At 45.3% G+C, this 12,559-nt stretch overlaps 1 protein-coding gene across 1 annotated transcript in view; it reads left to right on the plus strand.

Annotated features, from left to right (window-relative positions):
• SPAG5 (sperm associated antigen 5) overlaps positions 1-12,559 on the plus strand; it is a 61,151-nt gene that overhangs the window by 17,863 nt on the left and 30,729 nt on the right. The window contains exons 7-11 of the mRNA XM_066599598.1: positions 1,236-1,355; positions 7,504-7,596; positions 10,034-10,168; positions 11,030-11,149; positions 11,957-12,049. Coding sequence (XP_066455695.1) covers positions 1,236-1,355; positions 7,504-7,596; positions 10,034-10,168; positions 11,030-11,149; positions 11,957-12,049 — 561 coding nt within the window. The remainder of the gene's footprint in view (positions 1-1,235; positions 1,356-7,503; positions 7,597-10,033; positions 10,169-11,029; positions 11,150-11,956; positions 12,050-12,559) is intronic.

Genomic DNA, 12,559 nt, shown 5'->3' on the forward strand with positions numbered 1-12,559 from the left:
TGAAGCAATTTTAAGTCTAGGGAAAAATCCATTATATAACTTTTATTTATTATTTCTCATCATTGTTTTCCCTCTGCAGGCTGTACATGTGACTTTCAGTTCTCTGAGCTGTTGGGTGGAGACAAGCTGTTATGGTATATCCCATACACTGTGTAAATAGGGGAGCAGGATGTCTTCTCTATCCCTTTGTAACACACGCTTATGAGTAGCAGCATCATGAAGCGCGTTATACAGCAGTACTGAGCAGTGTAGATGTGATTCCTGTAGCTGTGACACAGTAAACCCGTACCAGAAGCCGTAGCCACGTCTGTGTTAGTCTCTGCTTATGTCTTCCTCCTGAATCTCTCCTTTCTTCCCCTCCCCTCTCTGTAGTCTTATGGACAGCATTAGACGAGCAGACAAATACACCCCACACACTTCCAGTAATTCATCCTTGTGTCTGTTACTTGAGATGACAACACACGTGCAGCGCCGTCCTGCTTCTAACAGCGTGTCCCCATCAATACCGAAGAAGCATTGTGTTGCTTTGAAATACATTTCTTTTGTTTGTTTTTGTTAGTGCCAGCTCTAAAAAAAACAAAACACAATCAATAAAAATTGAGAAATTTTGAATAACACCGGTGTATGCTCTTTACTAGTAAAGGGTTGTGCCATAGTCCCAGCCTTTTGGTCTACACCATTTCGTTGACATGACAACAGGCAGTGGACAGTAATTTTGAAGAAAGGAAGATCCTAGTAGCCAGCACTTCAGAAAGATTTTTCAGCCCAAAAACCTCATTTTATATAAATACAGTGATTTGCACTGTTGCTAGTTATTGCATTGGCTATAATATAAGCACTTTTGTTGATAAGTTAGTGACCACTTAAAGCACATTTATCAGCAGCAATAACGAACGGCTATACCAGATTCCTGCTTTCTGTCTTCTCAGGCAGCTTTAAAGTTACAGATTCTGCTTTATTACTCTTTGCTTTGTTCAGTGCTGTCTTATTAACACATATGGCAATATCTTGGGGAATGTTGCAGTCGCTGTATTAGTTACGCTGATGTATGTCTTTGCAAAACTGCACTATATGTAAATGTGCCAGACTGGATCCAAATCGCTGTCCACCCTAATGTGCACCGCACACTGCTTTGGGATAGTGGCAGTTTACTGTGCACTGTTTTTGTGCCATTTTTTTGGGGGGGGGGGGGGGGGGTTCAGCACTGAATTTATAGGCTTGTTTTTCTCTTGCAGGAGGAACAGTACTACCACCGTCTGTATTTAAAAACGCTGAGTCAACTTCAGTCAGTGCAGCGTAGTCAGCGAGAAGAGAAGATGTTACTCCAACACCTTAAGGTAGCTACTGATGCTTTGGTAAGTTGGGAACATTCCCTACTGATCTGTTGTTTAGTACCCGTTTACACAGGCAGATTTTCTGTTCATAGTCAGTCTGTATTTTTTTACCCATTGAATTACATTGGTGTGTTCAGATGTGCCTTAGGCCTTAGTCACACGGGCGTTTTTTTCACGCGATTTGCGCATCGCATGACGGAAGCGCATGCGCAAATCGCGTGACCGCGGCCGAAAAATCGCCCGAAAATCTGCTCCTAGCCGCGTTTCATTAGAAACGGCCCGGAGCTGTCCAGCGCATTGCATTCAATGGAGCCGGCAATACAGCCGGCTCCATTGAATGCAAGCGCTGCGGGCGAGTGTGGGATGAATTGTCGGGAAGGGGTTAAATATATAACCCCTTCCCTGCAATGCATCCTGAAAAGTGAAAAAATAAAAAAAATGTATGTACTTACCTGCTCCTGGCAGCCAGAGATCCCCGCGGCCGTCCTGCAGTGGGTGTGAAGGGGGTGTGACTCAGGCTTGCCCCTGATTGGCTCAGCGCTGAGCCAATCAGAGGCAGGTCTCAGTCACACCCATTCATGAATTCATGAATGGGTGTGACTGAGATCAGCCTCTGATTGGCTCAGGCTGAGCCAATCAGGGGCAAGCCTGAGTCACACCCCCTTCACACCCACTGCAGGACGGCCGCGGGGATCTCAGGCTGCCGGGAGCAGGTGAGTACATCCTTTTTTTTTATTTTTTCACTTTTCAGGATGCATTGCAGGGAAGGGGTTATATATTTAACCCCTTCCCGACAATTAACCCCGCGCACGCCGGCAGCCCATTGCTTTCCATCCATTGAATTCAGCTGTTCCAGCTGTGGCAGAGAAGAATGATTTGTCTTCTATATGTTCTCAATGGGGTCGGCGCTGCTGCCGCCGTCCCCATTGAGCGCATATAGAGAGGAGAACAGGAATCGCAGATAGGTGCGATCTGCGATTTCTGTTCTCTAATTTATCGGACGAGCACATAAAAAGCGCTCATGTGTCCGATACCATTGCAAAGCAATGGTTTTAAAAAATCGCCGGACGCATGCGCAAATCGCGGCAATAAACGCCCGTGTGACTGAGCCCTTAATGCGGAGCAATATTATGTGTAGAAAAATAAAATCACAGCATGTCCTGTTTCTGACTGCAGTCACGGACCAAAATTGCCCTTTAAAGTCTATGGGTGCATTAAAAAATGCTGTGAATTCATGCGGTAGCATCTGCATGCACTGTGGTTTTTTTTTATTTTTTATTTTGAACATCCTGTTTTTGTCTTTTTTTTTCGCATGGGAAAACGCAGTTGCAATGCGGACTTAGCCCCTTAAGGACCAAGCTGTTTTGTACCTTAAGGACCAGACACTTTTTAGGTATTTTACCCATGTGGTGGTTTTACTGCCCTATTTCTTTTTTCCTTTAGCTACCAAAATTATTTTTGCTGCGTTTTTTAGGGACATATAGGGCTATTTTTTTTTTTTCATTTGTTTTTCACAAAGTTTTTTTCCCCCCATTTTATTGGGGGTAAAAAGCTAAAAAAAAAGTTTTCTTTTTAAACTTTTCTATTTTTTTTTACATTTTTAGTATATCTACGCTAAAATAAAGTATGAGAACGGGTTCCTCATTTGATTTCGCCTGTTTTGATATATAATATGTATGGTTTTAGATTACAAGGCGCTTATAGTGACTGTTTTGGTTGGCGTCTGTGTTGGGTTATTTTCTTTCTTATGTATATATTATTTTCATCTGTAATTTTTATTTACTGATGTATGTAATTATATTTTTTACTATCTATGTCCCCCATGATGTCATATAAGACCTCTGGGGGACAGTCACATGTTTTATTTATTTTTTTCATTCTTTTTTTTTTCCAAATTTGACATTTTTCTACTGTAGCTGGGGCATCCATAGGAGCCCCAGTTACAGGGGAAAACAACCCCTGCAGTGACATTAGTCACTGGCAGTGCTGGCCAGGGTCTAGTACGACCTTGCAGCTCTGCTATAGCAGGGAATCTCAGTGGTCACATGACACCCTCCTCCGGGCTCCCGTAGTGGAAGTTACACTTCCACTCTTACTTTTTAGTACACAGCGCTCATTGAGCCGAAGTAAAGAAGATCAAGAGGAGGTGAGGAAGCATGCCTTAGGTAAGTATACTGCCATTGCCCTCCCTTTCCCCACCCCACCTCCACGCTTCATCACATTCCTGTTTTCCCAACACTCCTTTTGAGTTTATTTAAACTTATAGCCAGCTTCCTCCTCTTCCTCCATGGGACCCCTCATCTCTTCTCTCAGGACATGTCTTGGGTGACCCTCCGTTGCAGCACTGCGACTCCTGTCACCTCTTGCCATCGGTCCCTGGCCTTCCTCTGCAGCCCGCCCATCACTTAACTCTAGTCCATGGACTTCCTCTTCCGAAGAACACGCTGTGGACTAGCACTTCTACTTTAGACCCTGGCTTCCAGGCCTTGACATGCTGGAGGCGGGACTTCCACTGGTCATACTGGTGCAGGCATGGCTTGTGATGGGAGAGCCTGTCTGGGCTCTGTTTCCACTGAGTGCACTGATGTGGGCAGGGCTCAGTCCTCCTAATTGAGTTCCTGGCTTCTATATCTATACAGGCAGCTGGTGATGGGCTTGACTTCCTCTCTCCTAATCAGCACCATCCCTCCTCCCAACCACTCTGGCCTTAGGACACTCATTTTGTCTTCCCCCAACGATTCAACAGCCCCATGGAGGATGGCAGGACAGACCTATGCAGCCAGCCTCCTTTATCAGCTTTGCAGGAGCAGCCTTCAAGTGACTGCTAATCTTCTGTCTTGGACCACATTGGCTCTGCTTTTAGTGGTGTCCTGCCCTACCCCTCCCACGACCACCACCAAAGCCCTCTGCCATTGGTGGCCACTCAGTGTGTCTGTGTGCGTTATCTGGGGTGTGACTAGATTCTCCTCAGCCTCTAATGTCCCCAGGGTATAATGGACCTCATACTGCCTCCATATTCGTTTTAGAGGTAAGCCCCTTGCCATGGATGGACCAGCAATAGGGGCATTGTGGGTCTCTAGGTTAATGCCACTGTGCCAGGCAACAAATATGGTGAACCAGTTAACTCTGGACCCTCCAATCATGCCCACCGAGCTCTGAATTGAAGTGGGTGCGCTCTTATCTTTGGCTACCGTTAATGGTGTGATGCTGTCTATCTCGTACCTAGCATGATTCCCAGGTGACGTATCCGTCTTCTGGTCCAGTGAATTCAGGGTAGGACAATCCAGGTCCATACATGGGAAACCTCTAGCATCATCATGACTTGGTGTAAGCGGGAGGCACGAAAAAATATATATAGCATAGCGGTGAAGGGGAGCACCTCCTACAGTGCACTCTACCCTCGCCTCTTATGACATACGTCAAGCTCATCTCATTACTCCCTTCCATAAGGAGAGTAATGGTAGTTGTGTGGGTCTCTGTAATTGTTCTAACCAGCCGTCTCATTACCCCCTTCCACAGAAGGAGTAATTGTATTACGACAAGACTCCGTATCTCTCATGGCTACGCAATTATAGCAAGTATTATCTGCCTTGTTACCCCCTTCTATAAGAGGACTAAATATGTTACGGCAAAACTCCATTTCTTCCATGACTACACAATTATGGCATGTGTCATCCACCTCAGTCCTTCCTTTCATAGGAGGAGTACTTGTAGTACTGCAACATTCTGTGTCTTTCATTACTAGTCCCTTTATGACGACCATCATTCGCTTCACTACCCCTTCTACAGGAGGAGTAATTTATATTATTACGAGACTCTTTCTCTCATGGCTATGTAATTATGATGAGCATCGTCCACCTCGTTTCCCTCTTCTTTAGGAAGAGTAATTGTAGTACTGCGCTATTCTACATCAACCATGACTAAGTGATCTCGGGGAGCATCAGGCTCCCTCGTTATCCGTTCACTTGGACGCAGTCTCTGTGTTACCGCTGGTCGTGTTATGGTCGTGATGGCGAAGGCTGCCATCCAGCCGCCATCTTCTCTCAGTCTAAAGAAGTGAAATGTATTACGGCTAGACTCTGCGTTTCGGGCAGTGCCTAGAACTGTAAGGCAGCCTCCTTACCCCCTCCACAGGAGGAATAAATGGCTTACTTCTAGTCTCTGTATCGCAGTGACTACACTCATCAGGCTGTCTCCTTACCCCTTTTCACAAGAGGAGCATTGGCTTTTTGCTAGTCTTTCTTATAACAGGATAATGCGGTGAATGCAACTATAAGGCCCATTTACACGTATCGAAGTATCGTTTAAAATTTGTTCAAATGAGCAAAAACCGTTACATGTAAACGCAGGTATCGTGCAGTTTTGCTTGAACGATGATTTTAAGGTGAACTTAAAATCCATCGTTCAGCTAGTGAGAGATAAAGTATCTCTCAATAGACCATAGGCTATTATCTCCACGGGAGCCAGCAGATAACATTGTAATCTGCCAGCAGCCACAAAGAAAACGATGCAGCTATGTGCACAGCTGGGTGTGTGATTAATCACACACTGGGCTCTGCAAACAACTTCTTGAGGCCCTTTTACATGGAAATGAAGATGATGGTGTTAATGGCCATTAACACTTGATGCAAAAGGATTGCAAAATCTTTCAATTTTTCAGTCGTTTTTATCTTTGAGCATAAGTGGGCCTTTAGACAACCTCATTGCCTCTTCCATAGGAGGAAGAATTGTATTACTGCTCAACTCTATCTGACATGCTTAAGCAGTGATCACAAGTGTAGGACGCTTCACCTTCCCCATCCATAGAAAACAAATAACTGGAATTCTGGTAGACTGTAGCGGTTTACATAGCGATTAACGTATCAACCTTTCACATTACCTCTGTCATAATCCAGGAAACTATTTCCTCTGTCCTGGTCACAGATAGTCACATTATACCCTTCATGGAGAATTAGCTGCATTACTGCAAGACAAGGGATCAAACAGGATCTACAGTGCCATTTTCCAGGGCACAATTAACCCTGGTAGTGGCAATTCATCTAGGATAGCAGCACTTCCTTGGCATTTGGCAAGGGCTTTGTCCATGCTAGCGATTAAACTGCTTCCCAGGCTTTACATTTTTCTATATTCTACATCACAGCTTCACAGTAGGTCAGAGCCAAAATTAAAATTGGCGAACCTCTTTGGGCCACAGATGGGTTTTTAACAGCTTACTTAAAAGGTAAGTCGCTAAAAACCCATCTATTCTGTAGATTCTACCCCTAGTATAAGTAGCGTACTACAACAGTAATGTTAGGCCTCCTTCTCTGAATATGATAGTCACATGGCTGGCCGCGCTGCGCTTTCAATCACTGAAGGTCCGTTAGCCAAGAACTGCCTGCACAGTCATGTCACTCTAGCGCCACCACTACTACTGTCTAAACCTTACTGCTAGCAGTTGGTAGAACTTAGGACAGCTGTAGTGGCGCGTTGGCATCACATGACTGTGCTGCGGGCTGCGAGAAATCCTCTGCCAGGCCGCATGTGGTCCATGTGTTGAGCAGGCCTGTTCTACAGGATACATTCCTTCTCCTCCTTTGGCAGATCTCTTGGTTACATGTGTCTCCATGCGGCAACAGACGGACCGCACTCACTCTTCCTTTTTCCACCCCTTGGGAACTCTGGAACATCCCAAAGTCTTGCTGTGTCCCCCAACGACACGGACAAGAAAACTGGGTTTTTGGTAATTGCCATAAAGTCCATTTTTAGTCCTGTTCATTGGGGGACACTGCAGCCATCCAGTTCTTTATTCTTTAAGGCCTTTGGTTGTATCTGCAGACAACCTCAGTGCTTTCTGACTCTGGGTCATCTGAAGGGCTGTGTTATTGTGTTTCTCCTACTGCTCTTCTACAAACTGATTTAGCTCTGTGCCTGCAGAAATATAGCTGGTAGGAAGAGTTATCCCTTTTTTACTTAGTTTCTGCCTCTTAGTGGTAGCGGCTATACCAGAGTATAGGGTATAATAACAAAAGTAACAAAACTTTTTTTTTTTTTTTTGGGGTCCACGTACAGTAAATAATTGCAATCAAATCGTCGACTATACCATATTCTTTCTATGTTTGTATCTAGTCTCTTACATATCATAGTTTGGACAGGACAATTCAGTAATAATGATTATGTTCTATTGCAGATATCACACAAAGATGAAGCTTCATCTGCCATCGAGTTTGCAAATAGTCTGTATGAAGTTGCACTTAAAGACAGAGCTGACTTAAAGCAGAAGGTACCAACTTGCACCTGAGAATGAGCTTGACAGTGTCTAATGTCAGTGTAAACCAAAAAATGTCACTAAAGGTGTCACGTAAAGGGAACCTGTCACCACCGGACAGCATGCGGCTTGGTGACGGGGAGCCGAGGGATGTATTTTATTTATTTTTATACTTTTTTTTTTTTTTTTTATACTCGCCCACTTCATTCTTCCCACAGTGTCATGAAATCAGCATGTGGTCTGAAGATCATATCACAGACAGGGAAATCTAAAAACAAACAAACAAACAATCACTGAAAACTGCCATATACCTACTGATACAGGAGGGCAGATATCTGTATCCCCTTAGCATTCAGGCAGCCAAACTTGCCAAATGAGGGAGCCAAGTACACCTGCGGAGGACAGCGGTGAGACGCCCAAGATATATGCCCTCCTGTAGGAGTAAGTATATGGCTATGTTCAGTGATTGCTTGGTCTTAAGATCGGACTCTTTGGGCTCACTCACACGAGGGTATTGTCAGTGCGCTTGTGGTGCGCGCAACACATCAATAACCCACTGATTTCTATTGAGCCACTCAAACTTGTGTCTTTCTCTTCACGCATGTACTACTTGTGCAGAATTGAGTACTTGGTGCGTGCACCACTACTTACGGCCGTGTAAGCCCGGCCTTTTTCAAACCACTGTGTGCGTACTCTCATAGGAGTCTATAGGAGAGTGCACACTCAAAAATCAGACTTACAAACCATGCGTGGGCTTCACCAGCGGAAACAAGGTGTGTATGTGTATGTATGGAGCAGCATAATTTAGTTTGCCAGTTCTTAAAAATTGATACGCACTGATTCTTAGGATAGGTTATTTGAATCCTGGCACTCCCCAGATCAGCGGCTTGAAGAGGCTGCAGTGCTTGGGCGAGCACGCCGCCATCTTTATTGCATACCAAGCTCAGTGCCGTACATTGTGTAGTATAAGTGCCTGATATTTGAATAGGATTAAGGCCCAATTCATATGGGCGTATTTGCACTGCGGGATCCGGAGCGAGTGATCGCCTCCATATCCCGCAGCAAATTCTGCCCAGAGAACATGCTAAGCAAAACGCTTTTCCATGCCCACAAGTGGAAATCAACTCGCTCACAGGGAAAATCCCAGCATGTCCTATTCCAGTGTGAGGCTCGCACGGACGTCTTCCATTGCAGTCAATGGAAGCCGTTCGAGTGGCAGCGGAACCACGTCATCGCCTGTGTGACTCTGTGCACTGCGCATATGCTGCGGGCGCACCAGCCGACACATCCGCAGAGCAGAAAGAAGACTACAAGACAGATATGTGGGGGTCAATGTCGGGACATAGGGTCTGATTCTGCTGCAAGATCTCAGTCTGAGTCCGACCCGACTGTGTGCATTCAGCCTAAACTGTAGAAAGGCCATGGATCCGGACGTCACAAGCCAAAGAGGAACCCGCTATGCTTGCCGGAGCATAGCCGGCCTCTTCAAAGAGCTGAACAGTGGGGGGGTGCCGGCAGTCAGATGCTCACCGATCAATTATGGATCACCTGTACTATGGATCGATCAACTTGGGTCTCGAATTAACCCCCCTAACTGCTAATTCACGCATTTTATGAAAAAAGGCAGCGTCCTTTGTATTTCTGGAAACGCACCATCAGTATGGGGACCAGTTAGTATGTCTGTCTGTATTTGATCTGTGTTGGCTTTGCTTTTTAAATCCACAGAAATTCAAAGAAATAAAGGATGATCCTTTTCGGTAATGCGATCTCTAATCTAATTGAAGTCCACCCAACTGGCTGTGAACCACAGATTGCAAAGCAACCCAACCTTATCGGATTCGTTTGCAATGAGTGTGTTGCAGCGCAGCCTGCGTTGAATTCTGTTACAGTAGTACCTTGCAGGGTTACGCTCTGATTTCCCAACCACTGCCTGACCTGTGTTGTAGCCAAAGTCACCGCTTACCCCATCCCTTATTTACTGAAGGAAAACAAAGCTCTTATAAACTATGAGGAATTTGGAATATGAAGTATATTCAAAACGTTTATATCTTTTCATGGAGGTCAGAAACCCTTATCTTTTCTCCTCAGGGAGAGCACGTAGACAGCGAGTGAGGAGACTTGTAAGGCCATTCATGCTCCTCTGGGTAATATGCAAATAAGAGAGATGGAACAATATCTCCACAGTGCCACCTATTGGAAGGCAGCATTCCTGCAAGCCAAAGTTAGATTCTTTATACAAGCCTTGTAACAATGACTGGGAATTAAAAGTAAAGCCAGACTCCATGCACATGTGTACAGTTATCTTTAGTTATAGAAATCCGAAACACCCGTTTAGGCATCGCTTCCAGGATACGAATGAGAAATAATGACTTTTGTATTTACTATATGTAATACAGGTTATAGATGGCATAGAACAAACGGCAATATACAACTTTGTCCTTTTTCATCCTAGATGACCCATACTCGCAAGCTTTTAGGCGACCACATGTGCTTTTTGGAGAAGATGAGCAAAAAGGGAAAAGAATGCCTCCTTCAGAGGGATGAAATGAGAGATTGCATGGAGAAAGCCATAGAGGCTAAAGATGCGGTATTTAAACCTGTTCCTGCTCGGAAATGGCTAGAAAATACATTTAGTACCTTGATCTTGTGTAAGGTGTAGCTGGTGTCTAGGTGCCTTGGAGTGAATCGCACCTAGAGTTTAACCCTTTCAAATCCATTTATTTTTTTCTCATCCATTCTCCCCAGCTCCAAATAAATTGGAGTTGGGGAGAATGGATGAGAAAAAATACATTTTCTCTGCACCCTCCTGAACTGACAGAGTTCAGGAAGGTGCAGATGCTCACTGCACCGTGGAGGGACCTGGCTTGAGAAAGGCTTGGCGATCATGTGACCGCTGGGGTCAGGTGGCACCCAGCGGTCACATGATCGCCGGGCCAGGAGGCAGAAGGGAGAATGCGGAAGACGCCGGACAGGTAAGCGGGTCCCCCCCATGGTGCAGGCTCCCGGCTCGGCGTTCATGGGACCGCTGGGGGTCAGGTAACACCGGCGGTCACATGATCGCCGGGCGGAATCTCCTGCATTACATAGCGCTAATTGAGCGCTATGTAATGTGTAAAGGAGAAGGCAGAAAGGGTTAAAAACCCTTTCTGCCTTCTCCTCGACGGTCCTTGTTGAGGATCAGTGCAGGAGTGCATCTGCACCCGATGTGTCTGATGATCGGGTGCAGATGCACTCCTGCACTGCAGTGTCGGGCCTGCCTCAACATCTGAGCTGTGGAGGGAAATGATGACGTTGGGGCAGGCCCGACATTGGATTGGAAAGGGTTAAGATCCTGATAGGAGTTAATATATTTTTGTTTGTTTAAACAGCATTTTCTCGATTTAGTGTCACGTAGCGGTGCCACAAGGCTTGATGTCATTTCACTTACTGTCTGTGTTGACGTTCTCAGGCGGACATGTGTCTCCAGGATCTTGAAATCCATTCTTCAGCAGCCATTACTCAGCTGCGCCGGGACTTAGAATCTGAGAGACTGCTTTGTGAGTCTGTAAAAGAGGCTTATAAAGAGCAGGTAATGACAACGTTTAGACTAACTAGCTTTCTGTAGCTTTTATGGGAAAAATAAATGGTACTGAATAGGATCGTTCCACATTGGATTTTATCAAGTCCCATACATACATACTCTGTTACTAAGCAGACGTTTCGGAGAAATAACCATTGCGACAAAGATGTGAAATATTAATGTTGTTGGTTGCCCTGACTGAACGACGAATGAGAAGTGATTACATTTACGATCGTCAGGGCATGCGTTTACACTGATGATAATCGATCAGATTCTCACTGGATTGTGGGAATCCAATCGCTTATCTGTCCGTGTAAAAGGCCTGAAGAGGAATGGAGCTTTTGGTTGAGCTTGAATATTGCTGCTTTCTATTTTCTAACCTCTTTTCTAATGCGACTGAAAACGTAGCTCCACTGCTCTGTAAACTGACACTGAGTGTGATGCGACACTCCTGAGCACTGGTCAATGCAATGTGCAGGAGGGTCTCTCCACACCGGATGTCAAATCAAAAAACTTAGGTATGCCTTTAATTAGAGATGAGCGAACGTACTCGTTTCGGGCAATTACTCGATCAAGCATCGCTTTTTTTCTAGTAACTGCCTACTCGGGCGAAAAGATACGGGAGGACGGCGTGGTGGAGCAGGGGGGTAACAGTGGAGAACAGGGGGGAGCTCCCTCTAGCTCACCCCCGGCACCCCCCGAATATTTTCGCACGATTAGGCAGTTACTCAAAAAAAGCGATGCTCGATTGAGTAATTGCCCGAAACGAGTACGTTCGCTCATCTCTACCTTTAATCTATCTTTGTTCTCCTAAAGCGTTCCTACAATGAAGAAGTGGCCGAGTTTGTCAGTAGAGCTCAGTCTGTTTCCTCCCAAGTGGAAGAGGACCGAACCCAGTTGCAGAGACAGGTAATGAGACGTTTTTAGGTTTATGAGATGTTTTGAAATATCCAATGCATTGAATCGGGCAATATACATTGGATAAGCATCTGCCCACCCCATTAAAAAGAATTATTCTGGTGGCAAGTCTGTCAACCCGTAGACTTTCTGTTGTTGAGCCTATCTTCAGCTAGCAAGCAGTGACTGAATTTCTTGGAAACCACAGTTACATTTTAACCCAACTCATTAACGCACAGTGACGTACATTTACGATTTTGGGAATTATGTATTTCACACACACTGATGTAAATATGTTACTGCCACACCCAGAAGTTTAAGTCCTCAGAAGCCATGGTCAACAGCGACTAAGGCCTCATGTCCACGAGGAAATATTTATTTAAAATCCGCAGCGTTTCTCACGCACGCGGATCCGCGCGCCTATAGGGATGCATTGGACACCCGCAGGTAGTTAGATACCTGCGGATGTCATTTTTTCTGTCAGGCGCGGATCTGCGTGCAGGAAAAAAAATGGGCATGCTC

This window comes from Eleutherodactylus coqui, chromosome 4 (assembly GCF_035609145.1).
Source record: "Eleutherodactylus coqui strain aEleCoq1 chromosome 4, aEleCoq1.hap1, whole genome shotgun sequence".
Taxonomy (NCBI): domain Eukaryota; kingdom Metazoa; phylum Chordata; class Amphibia; order Anura; family Eleutherodactylidae; genus Eleutherodactylus; species Eleutherodactylus coqui.